Source organism: Moschus berezovskii, chromosome 2 (assembly GCF_049115385.1).
Source record: "Moschus berezovskii isolate FMDL1 chromosome 2, NW_MosBer_1.0, whole genome shotgun sequence".
In the NCBI taxonomy this organism is placed as follows: domain Eukaryota; kingdom Metazoa; phylum Chordata; class Mammalia; order Artiodactyla; family Moschidae; genus Moschus; species Moschus berezovskii.
In genome coordinates this window covers 94,654,139-94,681,865 of record NC_142461.1, presented here as the reverse complement: position 1 = coordinate 94,681,865, position 27,727 = coordinate 94,654,139, and the positions used below count along the sequence as shown (strand labels likewise).

Below are 27,727 nucleotides of genomic sequence, written 5' to 3'. Positions count from 1 at the left end.
TAAACACAGTTTTAGAACTACCTTATAAAAGGGCATTCAATTTTATTCTCCTTTTCTTCTTTTACATCAAGACACTTAAAACACTAGCTTTTATTGCTGAAATGTTCCAGTTAACACAGCACCCATCCTGGCTTTGCTGCACAGAGAAGGTCCCTTGTTTCTAACCAATGAGAAAGATACCTCCAGAATTCGTTCGTCATCAATTTCGTTGAAGACTGTGCCATTGATCTGGTTTGGCTTCAGGGCAACCCAGTTAAAAACTGGCATTCTGAATTTCGTCTTGATTGGCTTCTTAATTTTCACAGCTACAGAGGTCAGAGAGAATGCAATGAAGGTTCCACCAAGACCCTTGAGAACAATCAGACAACAGTCCTTGCAGATGACACTCTAACCCTGGAGGAAGACTGGCAAGAGGTGGCCAGGTGTTTTTAAAACGGAAAACGTCATACAATGCTTTGGCCAGAGCAACTTGGGGTCTTCATTTGGCTGAATGATACAACAGTGTGTTAAAAGAGGCCTAAGCCCTGGGCTTTTTACTTGTATTTATTGTTTTAATGCAGGCAACTGGATGGCTGAAATACAGTCACAGCGTCAAGACAATGCTTAGCACAAAGTATCGGGGAGTAAAAATTATTCTTTGTGTTATTAGATAGCAGAGAGGGCAAATGCCCTGTGTCACTTGGTTTGACATGGGTGAAAGCGAGGATAATTTTGGTGTCCTAAATTTCTGGCTCTTGAATATTTATTTAAAAAAAAAAAACTTCAACAATGATCAGAGGCTGCAGATAGTATCTGCCTAAACCACCAGGAATGAAAGGTCCAGAAGGCTGCCTTTCAGCGACAGCAACACAACCCTATGGATGATTCCAGTCACAGGGATTATACTGGCTGCTGAGTTATTCCAAACAGACGAAGGGCCGTGCAAGTTCCCAAACAGAAAATGTGTAAGAAGACAAAAAGGGTGCTCAGAAATGGGGGTTTGCGTTGCTTTTGAGAGAAGGGCTGAAGTTTCTGCCTCCTCTTTCGAGGAGCAGTGTCTCCCCAGGAGTCAGCTACCTGCAACTAGAAGGTAAGAATGCATTCATCAAAAACATTGGAAACCTCTTAATAGGGAGGAAGGGTTCCATCTCTGAGGGGATGGGAGAGGAGGGGTGCTAACCCCTCTTACTTTGGGGAAATAAGCTAAAAAGATAATCCACTAAAAATTCCATTAATTAACTACACACAATAAAGAAGTCTTCCTAAACCAACTAGCAATAAATATTCACCTTACAAGTCTGTCTCAGGATGCACACCACACTATTTGGGAAGGGAGGGAGAAGAAGAAGTTCAGTCCGTGCAGAATAAAAGAAATGTAACACACAAGTGGGCTTTCACCTGGCTGCCCGCCTGACTGCAATAAAGGGGACAGACAGTGCCTCTCGTTCCTCCAGAGTTACGAAGGCCACGGAAACAGCAGGAATGTCATCTGACAGAGCCACACAGAAGCATGCAGGGACATAGAAACACAGCTTTCGCCAAACCAGGCCGTCCACCCCCAAATGTGACACCTTAGTCCCCACTGCCTGATGGTGACCATGTTTGTCAATGCTGCCCAGAAAGAACCATGTCTGCCAGGGGACAAAGGACCAGAACTTCCTCTAGTCTGGCGCCTCAACAAAGTTCAAGGAGAAGAGGTAGGGGCTGGGGGGCAGGCTGCACCTTCCTTTCATAACCTGAGGTGGCCAGGTCAGCATCACCTGTGTCCATAATCCCTCCAGGCTGTGTGACACTCCCTACAAGTCACTCCATGGGCAGCCATCCTACTTCTAACTCTTTCAGCAAGATCAGGAATAAGCCTGAGATCAGAGAACAGCCGAACAAAAAGTTCTCTTCAGAAAGGTTGTCCTGACCCTGAGGAGCTGGGGAATGGGGGGTGCGGTTAGCAGAGGAGGGGTCATTAGGTGACCCTGTACATCGCGCTCCCAGGGTTCTGGGTCTAGAAAGTGGCTGTGTGTGTGTTGGGGGGTGGGGTGGGGCAGTGGTGGTGGTCTGTGGAGACAGCCGGGCCCCAGGTGGAGGGGATGTCCAGCACCCAGCTTGCCCTTGTTCTGGTGAGGAGCTTCTCTCCCTCAGAATAAATCTAAAACCCTTCCAGAGTTGAGGTCCTGAGATCCAACTATAAAAATAAAACTAGAAATCAGTCCTCTGTCCAAGGAGAAAGGAACATGGTGCCTGAAGTCCAGGATGTCTGCCTAAAGGGCCATGACCTCTTCTACAGATTCAACTAAAACAGGGGTAGCCCTGGAACCACAACTGCCAGCCAGCACCACGCCTCCCCACAGACAGAGAGCAAATGCAATGGCGCGATGGGAGATGGGGGGATATCACGGCACAGTGCGACCCACGGGGACACATGGCAGACACTCAACACACTCAGGGAGGAACAACCTACAGAAAAGCTTGATGGGCCCGTCTTTTGTGGAAGCAGAGAGAACAAAGAAAATACAGAAAAAAAAATTAGATATGGTTAGCGTCCAGTGGCTCAGCAGTTCATATACTCTTAGCAGAGAATTCCACACTTCTGGGACACATTTCACAAGGCAGCGCAGAGCCAAAAATTCATTTCCATTCAGGCCTGCCTACACCCTTACTATTTTTTTTTTAATAATTCTTTTTTAGAAGAGAGGAAAAGATTATTTCATTACAGTGGTCCCAAACATCCATATTGACCTATACAAGGTATTCCATAATATCTGAACAATTTTTTTTTTAATGAAAAATATAATCAGCTGAACTCCCAGTTCTCATTGTGAAGTTCGAAAACACATTCTTCCAAAGAGACAGCAAAGGTTACAGACCACCTAAGGGCCTGTCATCAATGATCTGACAGAGAAACAGGCACCAAATTGATCCAACAGATTTCAGGAGCCATGCCTTACACTTGGAATGCATGCTTCACACTAATACTTTCTCTATAAAATGCAAAGAAAAGTCAATAAGATATACTTAGGGACCTCCTCCTGGTCCCCTGACTTGGTCACCAAGAACATATTTGCTGATTGCCTACTGAAGAACTAAGACAACCAGCTGCCTGTGGATCCAGGAGCCTAGTGATGTCATAGGTCTCTGGTCTCTTGGCCCTTCAGGGACATCCTGATTGTGTCTACCTTCTGGTTTCAGAAAGAGTGTGTTACTGAACACGCTGGCAGAGCGGCCAGTAGCCCAAAGCAGCCCACAAAATGGGCTACAACCACTAAGTATTAATGGTCAAATTAAGGATGAGTAATGAAAAGAGATTAAAGGCCTTGTAGAAACTGCCTGATCCCAACCTATCAAAAACTCATAAGGACCTCATAATCCTTACGTCTTGAAAAACAGAACATCTTATAGCTGTTTAAGTGGATGCTCATGGCACTAAAGAGGAGTTTCTTCAGTCCCACATCCAGTCCTTCAAACTGTACAAGAAGGGGACAACCTCCAAATGCAGCAACCCTGGCAGGAGACGTGAATGATCAGCTGAACACAGAGTCTCACTGTAAAACTGAGGCAAATCAACAGAGCCAACAGATTACAAAGATGAGGTGGGAGGAAGAACTCAGGCAAAACATTTAACCTGAGAGGCCGAGACTCATTCAGCAGGGAGCCCTGGACCTGCACACTTGGCTCTTCTCTCGGCCACAGCAGTTCTGAGGTACAAGTCGGAGCCCAGGTGAGTGGAAGTGGAGGGTGTAGCGCACATTAGGTTCTACCAGAGAGAAAGGAAGCAGAACCAAAGGAGAGACGCCGTGGTGACACGTCTCACAGTGAGCGCTCCTGGTGTACTCGTCCCTGGGCCCAGGTACGTACGGCAATGACAAGCTTCCACAACATCACTGAAAACAGCCTGTTGATGGAACAGACTCCTGCGGCCCCTTAAGAGGTTTTCTGTTTGCTCATGTTTCAAAATCCAACAGTCTCATTGTGACTTTTACTTTTGTCCTTTAACTTTTGTCCTTCAGAAGCAATAAAAGTTCTACAAGAGATCAGGAGATGAGGAAGATCTTGAAAGGTTGAAATAAGTCACTGGTTTACTGCCAACACGACTCTGAACAGGCACCTCACATGACAGTTTTATATGAACAGGGAGGGAAGTAAACACCACAGATTTGATGTAGAACAAGCTTGCTGGTGTTGAAAAGGGCTTTAGTCACTAGGATGAATTAGTCCTAATGACTGGGCAGTCCAGCTGCCGATGTCACAGACAGGCTAAGAGAGAGAGAGTAGGAGATTGCCTATAACTAAGACTGTCCTTTGGACGTGGGGTGAAAGGCTCTGAAAACCACTGCAGCCTTGGAAATGAGACCACAAGAGTGCTAGTGCATTGGAAATAAGAGACCTCACGAAGGGACTGAAACGGACGAGGAAGCAGAACTATCCAAAGTTACAGGGATGGCTCCGCAACACTCAGAGCAATTCCAAATGGCAGGGAAACACTCTGAGGGAAAACGACTTGCAGTATTTTAGAAAAGAGTAAAAATTCCTTTTCATGAGTCAAAAATAAAACTTAAGATTTCAAGACATTAGAGCAACTCTCTTGCTCTCAAGCCACAGCAGCCCCGCCTTACTTCTGATGGGGGAGGAAATCCACACCCTGTCCAGGCAGCAGGAGAACCATGCACATCATCAGGAAGCATCTCAAGGCAAGAAGATACTGCTGGTGGGATATTTCCCTTCAAAACTTAATTTCGCTATGTGAATTGTGATGTCCTCAAATGCTCGGAAGAAATGACTGGAAGCCCACATCAGGCAGTTACACAGAAAGGCATCTTCCTCTTTCGCAGATGCCACTGAAAATAACTTCAAAGAAAAGAGCCATAAGCACTGGAAGCACACATGCTGTGTCAGAGCTTGGATGGTTCTGTTTCCTGAGTCCATAAAGATCCCTAAGAAGGTAACCCATCTCTCTTCCCTTCTCTAGGGGGAGAGAGAGAAGGTGGGAAGACAGTGTGAGATTGGAACTTCCACAACAAAGGCTATTGAGAGAAAAACGCCACCCCTGCATGACAATTTCCCCTCTAGCAGCTATATTAACGGAAATGGTCTGGAAATGGTCTTACGTTAAGAGGAGACACGTGATTTTAGAAGAGACCTGGAATTGAAAGGAATGCCTCTAACTCTCTGGAATTAAAACAATCAACTACCTGTATTAAGTATCTGGTTCTTAAATTGGTGCTCTTACCTGCTAATCCTGAGTTGAAAACCACTGTGGGTGAAGACGTCCCGGGCAGCGGGGGTGCAGAGGGAGGAGGTGGGGGTGGCAAGGGAGGAGCAGGCAGGGTCTCAGCTGCAGGACCTGGGAGAGGGGGAGGAGGAGGAGGCGGGGGAGGAGGAGGCGGGGGAGGGGGAGGTGGGGGAGGGGGAGGCGGTGTTGCTGGACCATTTTGCACTGGGAAAGAAAAGGAACAAATGGGCTTTTAAAACAGAGGAATGGTTTCTCCTGCAACACGCCATGTGTCCATAAAGTAACTGAAAACAAAACATTGAAAACAATGTTTTTTTTTTCCAGACTACAAAATGTCCTCAGTGACAAATGGGGAGTATTCTACAACATATGAAATGAAAGACTTACAACCTTAATCTCAAAATGTAAAGAGTTCTTAAAAATAAATAAGAGCATGCAAACAAAAGCAGACAGAGGACATAAATTAACATTAGGTAAAATAAGAAATACAAATATCCCAATATGACCTCAGTTCTCCTGAGAAGGCTTCTTACCTGCTTCAGGTGCATCTGACGACAGAGGTAGTGGTGGGGGAGGAGGAGGCAAGGGTCCCGAGGAGGTGGCCCCCATTATTGGTCCCACGAAGTTACCCACTGCCACTTCGGACCCTGTGGGCAATGTGCCAGAAGCCACGACAGGGAGTATGGCGATGTCCCCATCCCCTTTCTTCTGAATTTTAATGGTCCCTTGTTTCTCCAGCTCATGAATCTTTTTTTCTAGGGTAGACTGTCTTTGAATGGCTTCTTCTTTCTCTTTGACCATTTTCCTTAATGTGTGAACCTGGGTATTTGCATCTTTGTAGATTTCCTGCAAAAGAGGCCATGGTCAAGAGTTTGTCTTCACGTGACATCCATATGTTTTACCATTAGACTGGCAAATTGAAGGTAAAGGAAAATGGGGGGAAAAAAGAAGAAGAAGAAAGAAAAAGGATACTTATATGCATAGAAAATCTATGGAATTAGGCCAGAACCTATAAAGTCTCATTGCTATCCACTGTTCACTGGCAATGCATGAAATACATGCATTCTAGCAATTGTTACTGTGAACGTAGTTCTTTCCTTTAATAAATACAGCTAAGTCAGTTTTCCCCACAGGTGAAGACGAAAAGGGCAGAGGTAATCCAAACATAATTTTATAGTTGACTTGGGAATATCCTGAGGGTATTCTGGTAGTACAACATGTTTTCCTTTTAGTTCTGTTAAAATTCAATTGTAACTCCTAGATACACACCAGCTAACAGAAGACAAAAGGTCCCTATATAAGACTTGGATAGAAGTCAGACTGGGATTAAAAATCTTCAAATCATGGAATAATCCACTCATAAGTAACCAGGGGCTGACTGTTTTGAATGAATATCTCTGGCCATCACAATGCCCCCTTGACCAAGCTCAGTCCAGGACAGCAATTGTTATAACATTTTTCCTTTGGTAATGCAGTTAACAAAACAGTCCAGTGCTGCCCTCCACTACTTACTTATTTCTGTCTAGGTTCTTAGCAGAAAACAAAAAAGTCACGACTTTTAATTCAAAGGCTGTCCTGGTTCCTTTTCTAAGGGGCCCACAGAGGCTCCAGTGAAAGGATTTTATGGAACTCACTCTCTCGGACTGACACACGTGATCTCTCACCACAAACCTCTAGCAGGCAGGGAAACATTCTTCACACCCTGTCTATTATTAATAATCTGAGAGTCTGAACTTGAATTGAGTCCATATGCTACAACTTTGTCTCGATGGTGTGCCAGAAAACAAATTTCCTAGAGTTAACTGTAGGACCTGTCAGAAAATCAAGCAACGCACATAGACATGATAACCATCGCATAAAATGTGCCATGTCATTAATGGGGGCATAAAAGCCAGCCATTTGCCTAAAAGCCTTCCAGGCATTTTGTTGTTTTTATGTTCAAACACATGGATGGTACCCCATAAATACCTGACCTGTAAATAAAAACAATGCTAAAGCCAAGCAGAATAGCTGGGATTATCTGATAATAAAATGGATTGATTTTACTTTTGCCTTTTTTCTCTTTTTTTTTTTTTGGTGAATGCCAGGAGGTCTTGCCTGTGTTGTGATTTCACTGTTTCCAAGGCAACCACCAAATCTGGTTTCAAGCAGAAACAAAGCAAAAAAATACAAAGAAGTGCAAGGTCTAAAAAAAATAAGTAAGTGGCATGAATTAAATCTATGCTGTGTTTTTTTTTTTTTTCAACCAAATGGGTGATCCACAGAATCCACTCAGACTTGTCCAGATGGGAAAATATTGTTGCTCCCAAAACCTGTGATAAGGAACTAGTGAACCCCTTGTATCTGATTGCACACACATATGAAGACATACTCTAACTATGAGTTACTTTCGGATTTTACCTCTGAAATGGTTCCAGCAAATACGCTACATCCATGCATCCCTCTCCTGTGACCATGTATGTGTGCATGCTAAGTCGCTTCAGTCATATGCGACTCTTTGCAACCCTGTGGACTGTAGCCCGCCAGGCTCCCATGCCCATGGGATTCTCCAAGCAAGAATAATGGAGTGGGTTGCCATTTCCTCCTCCTGGGGATCTTTCCAACCCAGGAATTGTATCCGTGTCTCCTGCATTGGCAGGCAGTTTCTTTACCACTAGTGCCACCTGGGAAACATATCCAGGTTCTATCTACTGGGATAAAGCCAGAGCTGGTTCCCCACAATGCCCATCTGGGGCAGCTGCCACCATCACACTTACTCGAACAACATCCAGCTCCTTGTTCCTCTGCATGAGCTGCTTTTCCAGTTCCACAATCTTGGACATGGCTTCATTCTCTGTGTCCTGAAGTTTTTCCGACAACTGTCAAGTTTCGAAAGGAAAGATCTGTCATGACACAGGATCACTCTGACCAGGTCCTTGGATTTTAGAAAGCGGAGCTCAGAGACATGAGGGGCCCCTCAGAGTACTACATGTGTACCCCAAGTTGTTTTCTGAAATTGTTAATATTTATAAGATGGTCCTGAATACAAACTTGTTTCTAACAGGAATTCATTTACAAGGGACCCTAAACAAAACTCATGTGTCAGCTCCTTAGTGCTTCCACATACATAGTGTGTCAATCTCCATTTCTGCAGGGGCCAGCAAGAGTAGAGAATAGTGGGTGAGGGAGGTGGACTGGTCACCTTTCCCTCCCTAAGAAAGGGCTATTAGGCAAAAGGTTTTGAAAACTGCTGACTGAGAAAAGTTGGTTGTTATCAGTTGAAAAAATACTACTGCTTATTTTGACCCAAATTATCCCAAAAAATAAAAGACATTTTGGCCATGCTTAGTTGCTTAGTCGTGTCTCACTCTTTGTGACCCCATGGACTGTAGCCCACCAGGCTCTTCTGTCCATGGGATTCTCCAGGCAAGAATACTGGCATGGGTTGCCATTTCCTTCTCCAGAGGATCTTCCAAACCCAGGGACTGAACAGACGTCTCCTGTGTCTCCTACATGGCAGGCAGATTCTTAACCCACTGAGTCACTGGGGAATTTCAATAATAAAAGTCATTTTGAAGGGGTAGTTCAAATAAACAGGTGGTTACTACAATAGCAGATTATTTAAGTAGGGTCATGCATGCAGTGCTGGCTGAGGCTTCAGAGAAAGATAGGATGAGCCATCAATGAAATAGTTACTTTTCACATAAGGCTCTAAAACTGGGTGACTTCTGATTCCTTACATCTCACTGAGAATAATAACAAGTAAAGAAAATCAGGGAGGAATGATGAGGAGGGAGAGTGGAGATTTACTGCTGACCAGGTTCAGAATACAAGATTGGGGTGGTCAAAAAGTTCATTTGGGTTTTCCTGTAACATCTTATGGAAAAACCCAAACAAACTTTTTGACCAAACCAATACATATTTTAAGAGAAGAGACAAAAAGGGGGGAAAAAAAAAAGGAAGAGCCTGTAAATTCTCTTCCTAAGCAGGTGCCAACTAAGTCAGCACAGCACTTAATAAAGGGAGAAGTTTTGGCAACTTGGTCATGAAAATTCCCCTTTTCAGACAGATGGGGAAAAGGGAATGACATGGAGCACACACATATGAAGACATACTAGGCAATACAGGGGAAAATAAATGGACTGTTCAGAGAGGAAAAACCATATCTCTCCGAAGAGAAACAATTCATTTCACAATCAAGGGCACTTTCAATCAGAATTCAGCAAAGGAATCTGGTCTTCACAGTGTTTGGGTTTTCAAGAAGTACCATATTCCTGTTCATTATACTGAGGGGACACTCCTTGAAAGAAATGGGTACATGGGAAAAGTTACTGATTTCCTTGAAAATGCTACTGTTGAGATGAATCTATTTAGAACCTAAGGACCCATGAGGCAGGAAGGTGAAGACCCACATCATAAGGTCACTGGATCAGCCTGTCCATGGCTTGCATGGACATGTTTGGTACAAGGTACTCATGTTCAGAAGAAAATACTTCACCAAACCGAAATGTATGAGTTGCATTTTCTCCCAGGTAATGCCAATCTTTTTTTTTTTTTTTAACACTGTCCTGTAATGCTTCTGTGCTTATAACTAAAAGGGAAATCTGGATGCAACAGAAAACTGAGCAGTGAATGAAGGCAAGGCAGTGAGTTTCACTTAGTTACACACCTGCCTTCTTTGAAAGAGCCCAGAATGGCTTCAGGTTGCTTTCTAGCTCAAGTTGCAGCTCATTCCTAGACTCCACATCCTTCTGTTTGCTGTCATAAAAGCCATAAAAGCTAACATCTATTCTGTTTTGCACCTAGCCAAAACTTTAGCCATTTTTCCTTTTCTGAGAGGTAGTTACATGAGAGATGTTTTCTTCCAGTTCCTCCACCCTCTCCAAGGCTGCATTCTTGGTTTCGGCATCCTCCAGAAGAGCTCCCACATCAAACACGTTGTCCAGGTAAGCCTGAATCTGTACCTGCAGTTTGTCACTCTCCGTGTGCTTCAGCTTCTAAAAAACAAAATGCAAAAGAACATGGTGTTAGCATAACTGTCAAATAGAACATAGTTACCCAACAGCCTACATATTTTTGTTTGTTCCTTCCAAAGAAGGGTTTTCTATCTCATCCTCCTTATGAGAACTCTGGAGTAATCATCTAAGAGGGTATCATCAGATTACTTTCTGGCGCTTACCCTCTCCCAAATATACACACATTTCTCCCTAATCCTTCCTGTAGATAGATTTCCCATGCAGATATATTTCAACCTAAAACATTTCTGATGCAGGTGAAATCAAGATAATAGAAAAATCATAAGGGAACAGCAGTCACAAGCAACATAAACCCCGAGGGGTATCTGTGTGGTAGAAGAGATTAGAGTGGGTGCTATCTTGCCTGGTAGTGATGATCGTTCCAGTTGGGGGTGAGGATGGGAGGTGGGAAAGACACTGACAGAGTATCTTAGCCTTGGGGACTATTTTCACTAATTGCTTGAACCCATCCTCCATAATTAGATGACTAAGACACTTGCCCAACATGAGAAGCTCATGGCTCCCAAAGCACAGGTTAGGAAGCTTTCTGCCATCCTCAGCATTCTAGGGTCAGGCATCCCAAAGGAAGTCAACCAGCTCTTAGGTAAAATTCGAGGTCGAGTAATAAATCAGTCCATCTTTTTTACAAGTACTGTAATTCATGTCTTTCCCTGGGGAGCAAGAGAGTGGTTACAATAATATCTGGCACATGGATGGATGATGCCAGTAGACAGTTACTGAACAGATAATGGTGAAGCTCCAAGCATTTATTATATGCTTACATTACTCTTATAACCACTTCTCTCTATCAAGGTTCAGCACCAAGAAGCCAGGAAGTTAGAGAAACAGAGTTTTGGCAACAATCTTACATTTTTAAGAGGAATTCTGCTCTACAAATAAAGTCTCAGGAAAATGGATTTTTCTCCTGGGTCAAATCTAGAATTCTACATTTTAGCTGTCTCGAAGAGAATATGTTCTATCTTAGTTTATAAGTCAAAAGAGGAAAAAATTTCTGAATAAGGGCAAAATCTAGAAAAGAAATGAAGCAGCAGCTTAGTGGGATTCTTCACAAGATTCACAGTAACAGGTGCTAATGTCACTACCTGTCATATCCTGTAGTCTGAAATGAGCTCTGTGCAGCCATCACAAAACTGAACCCAAAATACCATTAGGAATACACCCAACTTTCACTCAAATATTGCTACTCTCGGAGAATGTAGAGAAAAAGAATAGATGAACCCTAGTTCAAAGCAGGAAAAACTATTGAATACAATGTGCTGTCAAATATATTAGTGGGTCTTTAACAGGAAAGATTGTGAAGAAAGCTGATCGCCGAAGAATTGATGCTTTTGAACTGTGGTGCTGGAGAAGACTCTTGAGAGTCCCTTGGACTGCAAGGAGATCCAACCAGTCCATTCTAAAGGAGATCAATCCTGGGTGTTCATTGGAAGGACTGATGCTAAAGCTGAAACTGCAATACTTTGGCCACCTCATGCGACGAGTTGACTCACTGGAAAAGACTCTGATGCTGGGAAAGGTTGGGGGCAGGAGGAGAAGGGGACGACAGAGAATGAGATGGCTGGATGGCATCACCGACTCGATGGACATGAGTTTGAGTGAACTCTGAGAGCTGGTGATGGACAGGGAGGCCTGGCGTGCTGTGATTCATGGGGTCGCAAAGAGTCGGACACAACTGAGCGACTGAACTGAACTGAACTGAACAGGAAAGAAATTTAAACTTTTCAATGGAAATCTTTCATAGCTCCACCTGAGTAATCATGTACGGATGTGAGAGTTGGACCATAAAGAAAGCTGAGAGATGCAGAATTGATGCTTTCGAACTGTAGTGCTGAAGAAGACACATGAGAGACCCCTGGACAGCAAGGAGACCAAACCAGTCCATCCTAAAGGAGATCAATCCTAAATATTCATTGGAAGGACTGATGCTGAAGCTGAAGCTCCAATACTTTGGCCACCTGATGCTTAGAGCTGACTCACTGGAAAAGACCTGATGAGAAAACTGAGGGCAGGAGGAGAAGAGGCAACAGAGTATAATATATTTGGATGGCATCATCAAATGGATGATGAGTTTGAGCAAACCCCAGGAGATGGTCAAGGACAGGGGAGCCAGGTGTGCTGCAGTCCATGGGGTCACAAAGAGTCGGACATGACTGAGCAATGCAACAACAACAAATCTGAATGAAGTCTTTAGGCAACATTAGGCCAGTCTACTCAGGGGCAGCCTAGCTGGTCTGAGAAATAAGGCCATGAGCTTAAGAGTAACCAACTCAGCGATTCTACCTTTCAATAAAGTGAGGGTACCATCAGTGTAGTTCTCTGGCTTCACCCTTAACAACAATGAACTCTCCAGGTGAAATCTGGAGATGTCCAAGGGAATTACTTCTATTTTCTTCATTTCTAGAAACAGCCTTGAAACTGAGGTCAACAATTCTTGCCCTGTTGCCAGCAGTCTTTCAAATTCAGGTGAATCATTCCTTATGCAGAAGGGAAAACAAAACTGCCTAAGTGTCAAAGGACATCTGTGGACACACAGTTACTTAAGTCTATTTATTATTTTCACATCAACTTTGTTCCTAAGAGGAAGAATTTCAGGGAACCAGCTAAGCACTTCTGCAAGGGAGCAAGAGAAACTTTAGGTCTCTCTTCTCCTAAGAACTAAAAGCAGAATTTCTAAAGCCACAAACACTTTAAGCAGAATTTAACAGCTACACAAGGAAGTCTCTAGTGTCCATTTATTTCCTCATTATTTTTTGATGCTCTAAGCATTTATTCATCACTTTATGGTAGCCTTCATTTGACTCCCCGGGCCCAGATGGAGTCCCTAGAGTAACTAAGAGCACACAGTGCCCAACAGATCAGATGAAGGGTGCAGCAAGACTTGACCCAGACAGAGCTCAAAAGCAGAGGACAGCTGCACCAGGGCTCCAAGAGGTACTAAATGCTGTTGACAGAAGACAGTGTCAGGTCCCAGGAGACCTGCACGAATCCAGCTTCTCTGACAGATCACATTGCTCAGACGGGTTCCTTTAACTAGCACTACAACACCTGCCTGCATAGAGCCTTAGGTGATCTTTGGTCATTATGGAAGTGCATCTTTGAGGGTCCATGATAAATCAAGTCTCATATTGGAACCAAAGCTTAGCAGCTATACTTACATCCAAGTATTCGTCCAGGCCTAATTTGGTAAATTCATATTGGAGGTGAACTCTGAAATTCATGTCTTCTACTGAGTGGACTACAATATTAATAAACTGCATAGAGGCCACCTGAAATAAAATTGCCAACAGGTTAGAAGAGGTCCAAACTTATTTTCTCAGTGTAATCATAGGCACATACTTTCAATTTCACAAATCTAAACTCATTTACCAATTTGCTTTTCCTTTGTTTCACTGGGTCTTTAAAAATATTTTACAATTTAAAAAGATTTACAGTTTTTAAAAATGTAAAAGTTCCTATATAGCATGGGGAGCTCACTTTGATGCTGCAAGATGGCCTAGAAGGGTGGGATGGAGGCTCAAGAAGAAGCGGGTATATTTATATATAAGCTGATCCACGTTGTTGTAGAGCAGAAAGTAACACATTATAAAGCAATTACACTCTAATTAAAAATAAACTATTTAAAAAGTATTTTTTCAATGAAAATAAATTTTAAATGTGCAAAAATGAATAGTAGCACCACAATAAGATATCACTTCATATCCTCTAAGATGGCTTTAATCGATAAGACAATAACAAGTGTTGACAAATCATGAAAAAACTGGAACCCTCATCCACTGTTGATGGGGATATAAACTACTGTCAAGCAGCCACTTTGAAAAGCTTGACAGTTGTTCTAAATGTTATTCAGAGTTACCGTGTTACCCAGCAATCCCACTTCAAGATACATAATCAAGAGAAATGAAAAAATACATCCATATAAAAATGGGTACACAAATGGCCATAGTAGCATTATTCATAATAACCAAAAAGTAGGGGAAACAAAAAAATAACAATGCCCATGAATGGATGGATTTTTAAAATGTGATATATGCATACAGCAGAATATTGTATAACAATGAAAAAAATGAAGTCCTACACGTGCTACAACATGAGTGAACTTGAAAACATTATGCTAAGAAAAAAAAAGCCAGACACAAAAGACCATGTACATTATGATTCCATTCCCGTGAAATATTCAGAATGGGAACATGTGTAGACAGACAGTAGGTTAATAGTTGCCTAGGACTTGGGGTGGGAAAAATAACCACTAGTGGGTACAGAAATTCTCTGAGGGGCAACAAAATGTCCTACATTAGAGTTCAGTCATGATGGCACAACCCTAGGAATATACTAAAAATACATTGAACTGCGCACTTTAGATGTGTAAGTTGGATGGTATGTTATATCTCAGTCGTGTCCAGCTCTTTGCGACCTCACGGACTGTAGCCCGCCAGGCTCCTCTGTCCATGGATTCCCCAGGCAAGAATACTGGGGTGAGTTGCCATTCCCTTCTCCAGGGCATCTTCCCGACTCAGGGATCAAACCCAGGTCTTCTGCATTGCAGCAGATTTTTTACCTTCCAAGCCACCAAGTAAGCCCCAGTTACATCTCAGTAAAGGTATTTTTAAAAAGTCTTATAGGCATATAGAACAACCTAAGTTATTACAGGTACACTGTAAAAAAGTGACAATTATTACAGTGAAGAATATTTAAATCACCTGCAATCACAAGGTAATCTCTTCTAAAACTGTACTGGGGGACCCACCATACCAACAGAAGAGCAACAGAACTTCTATCCATTTTTCCATTTTAAACAACCAACCAGTTTCTATTCCATAAAAGTCTTGAATTTGCTACTTTCTTCCCACAACTGATCTGCCACAGAGAAAACCTGTCCCATTTAAACAACAGAAACAGAGTTTAACCTAGCTATTTTATTTTCAGCTAGGGACAGTCAGTTTATTTACAGGGACAATCTCTCTCTGATGTTCTCCCTCTATAACCACCCAGAGACTAGAAAGGAGGTGTGACAGTGGGATCCAGATTCACATTTACTCTGCAAACTGCTTCACCCTTCCTCTCTCCCCCAGGCCCTTCTTCCTTTACCTTGTTTAAATTATTGTTTATCAAGTTAGATTCTTCTTTGAGTGTATATTATCCACTGGGTATCTGTGGAAGACGTGTCAACTCTCTAGGTTACATGGGACTCTGTTGTGATTTACTAAAAAAATTACTTCAAGTGCTATGGTTCAATGAGCTAAAAAAGATTTTGTCACTTTTTTCTTTTGCCCACCAAAAAATACTTAGAAAGGTCTTATGCGACATCTGAGGCGTTTATATTATGTTTTAAGGGAATATGTTGTTTGGGAAGTTCGACAACTTAACTGTATTCCCAAGACAGTTTATGAAAACCCTCATTATCTGGAAAAAAAAAATATGGCTGGATTTTGGCATTTTTCTGTTACTCTTCTGAAAGCAGGTCTAAATGATCTGTTGAGTGTTATGATATGCCTAAGAGGCAACTATTTGCTAAATGGCACATGAATTGAGCACACAGTACCGATAAACTGCTGCTGCTAAGTCACTTCAGTCGTGTCCGACTCTGTGCAACCCCATAGACGGAAGCCCACCAGGCTCCCCCATCCCCGGGATTCTCCAGGCAAGAACACTGGAGTGGGTTGCCATTTCCTTCTCCAATGTGTGAAAGTGAAAAGTGAAAGTGAAGTCACTCAGTCGTGTCCGACCCTTAGCGACCCAACGGACTGCAGCCTACCAGGCTCCTCCATCCATGGGATTTTCTAGGCAAGAGTACTGGAAAGGCTTGCCATTGCCTTCTCCGACCGATAAACTAGCAGCATCTAAATAAGACTCCCAATGCATATATATGTATGAATAAATGAACTGACAGGAAATACGCTCTCACTGGTCAACAGTGCAGGTGTTCTAAAGGGCTTAACACCATTTATAATTTCAGTAGAAACTCAAATGGCAGAGGGATCTGGTATGTATGAATAAATGAGTGAAGTGGGTCATGTGTAATACAATAAGGAATGGTGTGGCCTGTGACAAACTGGCACGGTTACCTTCAGACTTAAGGAATAGGGACTACTTGGCGCCAGCAGCTTATACTCTGTAAGAACAGGGACCAAGAAGCATTACCAGAACTTATTAATTCTCAAGAAAATCTACAAATCTGTATTTTTAGGCCCAATTTCCAATTTTTTTAATGGAAGGACATCACTGTCAGACTAAACTCACAAGTCTGTATGTATGCTGGCTTCAGCCTGGAGCCTCCAGTTTACAACCTCAACTCTAAAGGAATGAACAAGTTCCTCCTATGAAGGCAGAGGAAAGAACCTGGTCAGGTGAGCAAGGGCACGGCTTCTTTACATCTTTTTCACCAGGGCCTTAAACACTCTAACAAAAATCTAAACAACAAGAACTTAAAAAGTCAATGTAAAAGTATTCCTTGTTTCAAATTTATATTTTTACCTTTTTAAAAAGTATATATACATATGCTTTATGGAGCAGAAAACCTCTATAAAAGACTTCAACCAATACTGTTTTGGGAAAGGGCCAAGGATTAGGATGCCTATGAAATTTGAGGACCCAGAAAACATCTTTCATATAAAAAGAGTTAGAAATCTGCAAAGCTACAGTTCATGTTTTATAACCACTGAAGCAATTCAAATGAAAACTGACTAACATCGTAAGCACAGGTTTTGGAAAACTTGACAACAGAAGAAGTGAACAGGCTATCTGCTCCAGGCTAGCTGGGATCTGGGAAATTAAGCCCCAGTAAAGGAAGTCCTGGGTCCAGAAGATACTGAAGTCAAATAGACTGGTTCAAAGAAAGCAGCCCTGGGTATACTCAGGGGTGACCTGGCTCTGGAAATCCTCTACAGTGGAGTCTACCTTCAGTCCAGGATTAAGACTTATGTACATAGATTCGGAGAAGGCAATGGCAAGCCACTCCAGTACTCTTGCCTAGAAAATCCCATGGATGGAGGAGCCTGGTGGGCTGAAATCCATGGGGTCGCTAAGGGTCGGATGCGACTGAGCGACTTCACTTTCACTTTTCACTTTCACACATTGGAGAAGGAAATGGCAACCCACTCCAGTGTTCTTGCCTGGAGAATCTCAGGGACGGGAGAGCCTTGTGGGCTTCCGTCTATGGGGTCACACAGAGTCGGACACGACTGAAGTGACTTAGCAGTAGCAGCAGTAGCAGTAGCAGTACATAGATTCAGAGGTGCTCAGAATCTTTTGCTTTTTGTCCCTGAGGATGAGTTATGATGCTGAATCACCTGTTCTTACATGCGATTTACCCCTCTAAGGAGAGGTGCAATACCACTGCACCCTCAGAGAACTACTAGAGCTGGTAATTAAGGGAGGAAAACACAAAATCACTGCTGTGTGTTCATTTGGGGGATATATACTACCAGGTCTACAAATCAAAGCACTTCAGTCTGGAGAAGGCCACTGGATGGGGTGTGCAAAAGGCACAATGATCCAACGCTCTTGGTTTCTACTTTAAGGATTCTTATGCAGCACTATTGACTTCTCATGGCTTCCCTGGTAGCTCAGTCGGTAAAGAATCTCCCTGCAGGGCAGAAGACCCGGGTTCAATCCCGGGGTGGGGACAATCCTGTGGAGAAGGAAATGGCAAGCCACTGCAGTATTCTCGCCTGGAAAGTCCCATGGACAAAGGAGCCTGGTGGGCTACCGTCCATGGGGTCACAAGAGTTGGACACAACTTAGTGACTAAACCTTCACCACTGACTGCTTAAGCTGGCTCCTGCAGGCATTGGTGCCAACTGTTAACTTTCTTTTCACAAATGCATGGCTTCCCCCTTTATCTGCTATAAACACAGTTGATTCTTGAACAAGATGCGTTTGAACTGTGCAAGTCAAATTTTTTTCAATAATGAAGATTAGGTGCTACATGACCCACAGTTGGTTGAACCTGCAGATGTGAAACCACGTAACCAGAGTAACCACATAACCACTGGAAGTTAACAGGAGGGTTTTCCACTGTGGGGAAAGTTGGAGTCCCCAACCCTCTGCATTGTTCAAGGGTCAACAAAAGCACTGTAACCAATAAATACTTTTGGCCTTTATGATAGAAAAAAAAAAAAAAAAAAAACCTGGAGATAAATGCCATAAGGGTCAAATACAGATGAAGAGAGCAAGTCAAATTTGAATCTATAGCATATAAAACTGTTTCCTATCCTTTGTAACATTATAATACTTACGTATATATAAATATAAGTGGACTTAAGAAATAACTGCTAAATCTGAGCTGGCTTTATTGAATGCAGCACTGAAATAACTCACCATAAAATCTATGTTATTGTCCTCATTCCTGAAATGTTCCATCAACTTCTCAAAGCGTTGTTTTTCTCCACAAACCTGAAACACACATTATCATTGTGCATGTGAAATTCCAAACGTAAGCACTCCAAAATTAGATGCAGAAATTTCAGCACTAATAATTATTTCCAGAACATCTATTTTATCCCCCTCTCACACGCTATTTACTTCTGTCCTGTTAGTTAATGCACAAGTAGCAACATGAGCCAGCACCAAAGCTCATCCTCTGTTTCTCTTACATGTTCTCTTGATGGCTTGAAATTCATACCAAATGTGCTCTTCTTTCACTGGTCACTTTTTTTGTTGCACCCATCTTTTAAGGTGGTATTCACAATCCCAGAATGTTGGTTATAGTTTTTTAAAAAATGACCACACTTTTCCTTTTTACAAAAGTACTTTTGAAACAGACATGCTAACAGATTTTTTCATAATTTTGTATTTAAATTTCTTGAGAAGCAGATTCAAAATGTGCATATTATGTCTAACATGTCTAACATGCCTAATAATTATTTTTATTTATTTTTAATAGATTGATGATTGTTTTACAATATTGGTTTTATTTCTGTCATAATTTAAGCATAAACTACAACATAAAAATTTGGGAGGCTATGTAATTCCTTCAAGATGAGGACAGAATTTTGCAGTCATTTGTGAAGTAGCACTCCAGTGGCCTGAAATACATGCATTCAGCTCGAATGAATGCTTCTGTTGAACAGGTGAAATAAGCAGATAAAATACTGTGAACTCCAAAGTCCCAATGTATTCTGCATATATGGGGAATTAAAAACATGGAGCTAAAAACACAGTCAAAGAAAGATTTGTACCAAATGACAACAACCTGGAGAATTATGCCCAAAATCAAAAGATGAACTTTAATTCTGTCAGTATCTTTGTATGCCTTTTTATTTTTGGAGCAAAGTCCTAAATCCACTAGTTTATTTCCTTACACCTTCAGACAAATGCTACCTGAACACCCATGGGCTCCTTGTTGATAGTAAGACAGTCTCTGGTATTAATATTTTACGAATTTAATTCAGGTTTCACATGCTTAGTTTTCTGATTCCCTTTGTAATCTTAGAAGTAATCAGGCCAATCCTAAAGATTTCTCCTAAAATGACATTTCATAATGCTATAATGCAGCCATTTAATTGTCATATGTTAAATTCCACGCATGTACACACACACCTACACACCCACACACACACTCTGGTGAAGAGTGTGTCCAGTGAAGGCGGAATTTTATGTCGTGCTCCCTACTCTATCCTCAGCATCTAGAACAGTGCTTAGCATGTTGTAAATTCTCAATATTTGCTGAATTGCACTGAAAAGAGGTTAAACAAGATAGTATGTTAAAATATTCTTAATGAAAGGGTAAATGATCAACTATTGCTCCCCATGATGTTTTATAATAAAACAAGAACCTTCAGACCTCTGTAGACAGGGACAAGGGTTAATCTTTACTAGTGGTTCCTGTGCCTTAACTGTGTGCTAGGAATGCTCAGTAGACTCCCTCCCCTCTGAAAACCTTCTATTCTCATAGTAAGTTAATTTTCTCAATAGACTAGACCACAGTTCACCATATTCCGATGACAATTCCCCCTTTATGTATACCCACTTTAAGAAAAAATAATTACAGAAGACAGAGGAACAGTGCATGGACCGGGTCAGAACGAAGAGAAGCAGGCTCCAGAAGGGAGAGTTTACAATGAAACCTTTAAAAGACATACATGTGTGTCCAATCCCACCCTAGAAAGCCCGAGTCAGGAGGCAGGGCTGGCGTGACTTGGGTGGGTACATTTGAAAAGTACTACAGACCATTCTGATGCTCTGCAAAGGCTGAGAACCAGAGATTTAAAAGAAGTCACATTCTGCCCTGGGGCCCACCAGACTCTCTAGAGCATATGCCACAAGTTCCGGGAAACTAAGGCATATTGAAGGGGATATGGAAGTGCAGGATCAGCTCCCTAGACCATGACATCAGTCACATCTTGTGCTCAAAGACACAAGTGTTCCTAGCCTGCAAAATGAGCCCAATTGGTAAAAACTTGCAAGACTTGGTATAGAAAAAGTCAGCATTACAACTTGAATTTTCCTTAAAAGAAACCTCAACATAAGAACTTGCTTCCCAGCGGGATAGTTTACTTTCATCTGTTTGGGGAGGTGGATATGTTGCAGGGAGAAGTCAATTCTGACTCCACGCTGGAACTATTTCTTTGACTTGGTCTCCATTGCTTTTGTTATAACCATGCATAATGGCCTGCCTCAGAGAACCCTGCCTTTCTGCCTGACTGTTAAAGTGCCTTTGTTCAGAACCCTGTCCACCTGTAGATGGGAGGAAGGAAGGAACTAACACATCCCCCTGCCTGAGGCTGCCATTCTAGGAGATACCTTCAAGATTAATGGCCTGTTTACTGTTTCCTCAGCTCCCTCCCCATCTCTGATCCATAAAAGAACCTGGCATCCAGATCCCAACAAGTTGGTTATGCTGAGACATTAGTCTGCCATCTTCTCAGTCAGCCGGCTTTCTGAATAAAGTCATATTCCTTGCTGCAACACTTCATCTCTTGGATTCATTAGCCTGTTGTGTGGTGAGCAGAGCAAACTTGGACTCAGTAACATGCAGTGACAGGAGAAAGGAAGAGAGGTGGTTCTGGATGTGGGGACCACTGCCAGCTTTCCCGAGAAGCAGGCTGTGATCAATGCTCTGTTGGGCAGCTCAGCACTCACTGAACCAGGAGAGGTAGCAACCCTCAGTGAACAGTGATCATTAAGACAATTCCTAGGAGGGCAAAATCTTCCAAATCAAAGAATGTCAGAAATCTGGAAAGTACCTTGGGGAACCTGGTGCCCTCAATTTGTGAATGAGACTGACACCTAAAACAGACCAAATATCTCCAGCTTGATAAAACATTCACACAGAGGCAAGAACCAGGTCTCCAACTGCCAGCCTGATGTTCCTGCTCTCACACAGCCCAGAATGTTCAGATAAATATATTCCATTTAAGATGATAGTAAAAGCATTTCAGAATCATCTGAGACACCAACAGAGATGGAAAATGTTATCATTAAGAAGTACAATCATTACATCGGGCATGCACTCAATTATCCATGCACCAGAATCTCCCATGGAACTTCTGAAAATGGATGATTCCTAGGGTCTACACCAGGAAACACTGAATGAGAATCTCCACTGACAGAACTAGGAATCTGTGTCTTTAAAAAGGACTCATAATTGTTGGACCAGCAACTGGGAACCACTGGCTTATCCAGTATTAGATTGGCTGATTAAAGCCTCATCCTTTTACTCCCAGTTGTAAACTGGACAGTTACATCATTAACTCCACAACTCATTCAACTTCCAACTTAGCTACACATAAAAGAAACACAATTACTATAACTGGGTATCACAGGAATGAAGCAGGGATTGGCCCACTGTCTCTGCATGGATACAATGAATAATAAGCCAACTCCCAAATAATCAGAGATTGTGTCCAGGGCATTAACAAAGTGGATTTTATACAGCTGAGGAAAGCACATGTGGGCAGCAAAGCTACTCAGATTGTCAATAAAAAGATATGGGATCAACTTCAAAACAAGAAATATTATATTAATTTTCAGCTGAATAAAGATCTGAAAAGTCATTGTACTAGACTGGTAGACTGGACTGAAATAGATATTAAGAGGAGCCTTGAATATATGCCTTTCTTTAGCAGTTCCTCATTCTGTCGACAGACAAATCCATGCTGAGAACATGTGTTATGAAACAAAAGTATTAAATACCTTTAATCTTTAACAATAATAGACTTAAATGTCTTCCAACTTACAGCTCCTTGGAACTGGGTGCAAAGGATCCAACTGCACCAAACAACACATTGTCAACATAGATGCCAGCTTTGAGAAACCATGAAAGGTTGACCACTCTCCTCATCCACTGTAAGAACTAGAAGGGCTCCCCCTATCAGCCCCACCAAGTCACTCTCTGTGAAGGTTTAGCTACACTGCTCTGCTGTCAATCTCAGCTAATGAATTCAGGGTGGTACTTTCTCACATTGTTCCATAGGAACAGTACGAATTCTCGAGGACCCCTTCGTTCCTGCTGGAAAAAAAAGGAAGCGTGCAAACCAGATTCACATTTGTTTCTATGTTACTTTAGCAATCATTAAATCAGAGTATACTACAATCCCACAGGAAATCGGAAGACATGTTTGGGGAAGGTTGGTAAAAGTCATGTTCCACATCAAAGGAAAGTTGTCGTAGCTCCTACAGCTCACATCTGGACCACCCCCGCAAACTTGGTTCAAATAAGATCATCATGGCTGAACATGCCTCTTCTCTCCTTTGAAACTGGCCTCATTTAGAAAACTGGTGAGGATGAAAGGAACAAAACACTGATCCCCAGTTATTTTCCAAATCTACAACAGCCTTCGTGAGGATGCTCTCAAGGGCTTCATCAAAATGTACAGGACAGCCAGGCGCATGTTTGCATGTATATATTATTGCACATTATAAACTGTTGCATATAACTTCCATCTGCCAACAAAGACCAGACAATCTGAAAACTTCCAAGTAAAACAGCTGTACTATTGCAGCTGAAACTTGTCATTTCTTGACTTTTCTATTCACTGGTATTTCTCATTTCCCCACCAACTTTGACACCTTCCATTGATAACACACAGCCACCAGAGTAGGGAGGGTAGGAAGTGAATTTAAAAGACACAGGCAGAGAAGGCAGAGATGAAGAGAAGTCTGTCCCATCAGGAATTAGACTTCTACAGCCAGGGCTTCCAGATAAGAAGTCAACAAGGCAGAAAAAAGCATACACTCTGGAAAAGCACATACTCTACTGTATACTTAAAAGGCACCTTCAGGTATAAGTCATTTATAAATCAGTCCCATGTGAATAAATTCACTGACCCTGATTAACACTCTGTGTAAGGAGAAAGCACTCAGGCTGGGATCGACCCCAGACTTGACTGTGAACACAGGCACCACCTACCCATCCCTGTGGGGTCCTGCCTAACACAGCAGCCCTCTTTGCACCTTTAAGCTCTAGCACTGCTGAGGGTGATAGCACATGAGAAATAGGTCTGTGGAGTATTAAACAGGGGACCCTAAAACCTAGGTTATAAGTCAGTACCATTTCTAAGCTACTGTGAGCCTGGGCAATTCCATGAACCTCCCTGGAATTTGGTTTTCACAGCCATTGATTTAAGAGCGTTAGATTATATTGTTGGTTGTTAAATCCTTTTTTTAGGAAGCATGAAAGGTTACAGTGATGCCCACCCAGGGATGCATCTCCCACTTGGGCTTCCCAGGTGGCACAGTGGTAAAGAGTCCACCTGCCAATGCAGGAGACACGGGTTCAATCCCTGGGTCAGGAAGATCCCTTGGAGAAGGAAATGGTGGACTCTAGTATGCCTGCTTGGAAAGTCCCATGAACAGAGGAGCCTGGTGGGCTGCAGTCCACACGCTCTCAAAAGAGCTGGACACAGCTGAGCACACAAACAACTGGCAGCGCGAGGGGAGCGCAGCCAGGGATGGGGGCGCTGTCAGGGGTGGGGGCGCTGTCAGGGGTGGAGGCGCTGTCAGGGGTGGGGGCGCTGTCAGGGGCAGGAACAAAGCTCAAGTGAAGCTCCTGAGGCCTCTATCCTCATTTATTGATTCTGTATTATAGTGCACTGCCTGGTAAGATTTATTCTAGGGGGAAAATGTTTCACTGAAAGTTTTCATTGCTAATAAAAGTTGGAAAAAAATTCTCCCACTCAGTATCTTGAAGCTCTAAAACTAATCTAGGCAGGGTCATAGAACATGATATTCCCAAGCTAACTGGCCTGGAAACTCTACACAAACCAACTTTAGAGAGATGCTCTCAGCTCTGCAGGCCCCAAGTACCAAGTTGAAGGCCAAAGCACCATCTCATGGCATCTGGCTCACTCTGCTTATGAAGTGGATAAATCCCGCCCTGTCCAGATACAAATGGCCACAACCGAGACAAGCCAGATCCATTTCACTTTTGAAGCAAAAGCATAGCCCCTGCCAAAAAACAACTTAACACTGTCCTCCAACATCTGTGCAGGACATTTCTGAAGAGTGTCCCAGATCATTTAGATAAACCAGAGGCCCTGGATGCAAAAGAGGCAGTGGCTTAAAGCATCGCTAAGGGTGGGCAGAGTTTAGGGGGTGATTTCCCCTAAAAGCTAATCACGGAGAAAAGATGGTTTTACAAAAGCTTTGTAATGAAGAATATTATCTCACTAGCCAGATGTTGCAATGAACAACAGACTGCCAACCTTCAGCCACCTCTCCGCCCCCTCAAGGTCAGAGACTATCTTTGGCTTCCCCCAGCAATAGCTCCCAGGGAACCACACCAAGTCTACAACCAGACTGCTGCCTGACTTACGAGGTGGGTATAAAATATGCTTCTAGGTTACTTGTATAAAAATTAAAGGCCTCTTGCTTAAGTGTTTCCTCCTTGCTCTGTTGCCTGGTGCCTGCCTCAATGCTTTCTTTTTCTCTTCTCACAATAGGCCCCTGTGATCTGCAGGGCTCCCCACAGAAAGGCACCGTTTTAAAAGCATAGGCTACTTTGACAGTTAGACTACCCCTCTCAGGGCCTACCCAGAAACAAAAGTTTCATTTTCTTCTCGGGGTTACATGAAGTAAACAGTTAATGCCTCGTTAGACCTAGTAAGGAGAAAGCATCTCTGACTCTCTGTTGAGAGCGCGACCAGTCAATGGATTACTGACACCATGATGACCCAACAAAATCACTTTCTGGGGTGTTCTGTGGTTGTGAGCATCTATTATCTCTTCCCCAAGGCGACTAGACATTTCAAACACAGACACCGAATGGCTGCTGTGACAGCAGCCGACCACTCTGACCTGCTGCTGGCTCTCCCCTCTCCTTGGATTTAAAAGCGGAAATGTTCATCAAACTGAAGCATTCCGAAATGAAACAACCTGATCTCACTCCACTGCAATAAAAACTAATAAAAGCCAAACAACAGTGTAGTCTACAATTGACCCAACCTTCCTTCCTCATAAATTAATGAAACATTTCTAATCAACCTTGGGTTGGCAGATGTCTGATTATGAACCAGAGGTTTCATCCACATAATGCTGAACACCCTCGTGAAAACTTCACTTTTCCAGATGTTTCCAAATACCCAGATGTTTGGCACCAGGCACACAAAGCATCCAGATGACTGTTTCACTTCCCATGCACATATGTTGCAGTACTGAACAAAGAATCCCGACATAGAAGCAAAGGGCTAGTAAAATCCCCAGAGGACGACTTGTTGACACACCACACCTTAAATGAGAAATGCATTTTTATCGCTCCTCTTTAAAAAAAGATGGCCTTCATTAAATTCTAGAGAGTGAGGCTCCACCATACAATTCCTCATCAATGACATCTTTCAGAAATATTTCTAATGTCGGACTTGAAATTCTCTGGTTTCACTTGCAAGACTCACATCTCTTGGTCAAAAGTAATGATACGGATTCTTTCAAGGCTTCTATTCCCACAGGAAGACCAAAATACCTTCCAGTTCTTTAAAATGATGGGTTTTTTTTAAACTGGTAAATGGCAAAGGCCTCTAGTCATTTCTAGGACAACTTGCCAGTAAGATCCCTCGATAGTAGGAAAAAGTCTAACTCTATGATTTACCCCATTCATTTTCCCTCTCAACTTTGCTCTTTGAACATATACACAATTTGGTCAAGTGAGGTGGGCGGGGGGAACTAGAGGGACACAAAGACACATTTCCAGGGGTCACCACATGTTCACTGAACCACAGCAATAGCACATGGCAGGAGCTGTGTCAATCCTGTGACATGCCCACCACAGACCTTGGGACCTGCTTAGGAGGCAGACGTCAACTCATGCTATCCTCTTGCATGAATCACAACAAATCAAATTAAGTCAAACAAAGATGTACTAAGAATTCAGAGCCCTTGAAGACAAGGACTCTTTTTTTGCCAGATCAAAGACCTCAGTCCACAAATAGACAAATGCCTGAAGTTTATTGCTGCTCCTACCTAACTCTCATTTCACAGTCTCTTCTACTTTCTTCTGTGCTCTGCCCCAATTATGGGTCTTCATCAGGAAAACCCTGCTTTAGCTTCTGGCTCAGACCGTAAAGCATTTGCCTGCAGTGCAGGAGGCCTGGGTTTGATCCCTGGGTTGGGAAGATCCCCTGGAGAAGAAAATGGCAACCCACTCCAGTACTCTCGCCTGGAAAATTCCATGGACTGAGGAGCCTGGTGGGCTAGAGTCCATGGGATCGCAAAGAGTCGGACACGACTGAGCAACTTCACTTTACTTTAGCTTCTGGTCACCACATCCACCAAATCAAAGATGACAGGAGATTACAGATTTGGGCAGCAGTTCTTAAAGTGAGGTATTTGAACACTGAGGGCTCCTGAGGCCCTATTCCAGGGTTTGTGAGATCAAAACTATTTTTATAATAATACTAAGATGCTACTTGCCTTTTTCATAGAATTAACATTTGCACTGGTGGTACAAAAGCAATGAGAGATGAATGAAACTACTGATGACTTAATACAAATCAGGGCAGCGGCAACAAATTATATGACCAATCATTGTATTCACCACAGCCATGCATTCTCAGTTGTTTTTTTTTAATAAGTTTCACTTAAGAATATCCTTGATAATGCAATAAGGTTTTAAAGTGAAGTCGTTCAGTCATGTCTGACCCTCCGTGACCCCATGGACTATATAGTCTGCCAGGCTCCTCCATCCATGGGATTTCCCAGACAAGAACACTGGAGTGGGACGCCATTTCCTTCTCCAAGGGATCTTCCAGATCCAAGGATCGAACCCTCATCTCCCGCACTGCAGGCAGGAGCCACCAGGGAAGCCACTTAGATGGCTCAGCCATCTGAGCCACCAGGGAAGCTGATAATGCAATAAAAAGTATTAATTTTATTAAGTCTCAACCCCTGAATAGACACCTTTTTAATATTCTATATGAGGAAATAAGAACCCTACATAAAGCACTTTTGCTGCATATTAACACATGGGAATCAACCACACCATATAAAGAACAACCCATATGCCATCTCTCCATGAAGATAAGTCAAACCATTCAGAGACAGGATAGGGTCTTCTATGTAGAAAAGAGCCCTCCATTAG

The 27,727-nt window shown here is 42.7% G+C and overlaps 1 protein-coding gene across 5 annotated transcripts in view; it reads right to left on the bottom strand.

Annotated features, from left to right (window-relative positions):
* Window positions 1–27,727, bottom strand: part of FMNL2 (formin like 2) — a 339,988-nt gene that overhangs the window by 19,447 nt on the left and 292,814 nt on the right. For all 5 annotated transcript variants that reach the window (XM_055398865.2, XM_055398866.2, XM_055398864.2 and 2 more), the window contains exons 10-16: window positions 18,535–18,609; window positions 13,374–13,484; window positions 10,030–10,179; window positions 7,960–8,061; window positions 5,737–6,049; window positions 5,201–5,407; window positions 181–305 (exon numbers count right to left, since the gene is read on the bottom strand). In XM_055398865.2, the coding sequence (XP_055254840.2) occupies window positions 181–305; window positions 5,201–5,407; window positions 5,737–6,049; window positions 7,960–8,061; window positions 10,030–10,179; window positions 13,374–13,484; window positions 18,535–18,609 (1,083 nt within the window). The remainder of the gene's footprint in view (window positions 1–180; window positions 306–5,200; window positions 5,408–5,736; window positions 6,050–7,959; window positions 8,062–10,029; window positions 10,180–13,373; window positions 13,485–18,534; window positions 18,610–27,727) is intronic.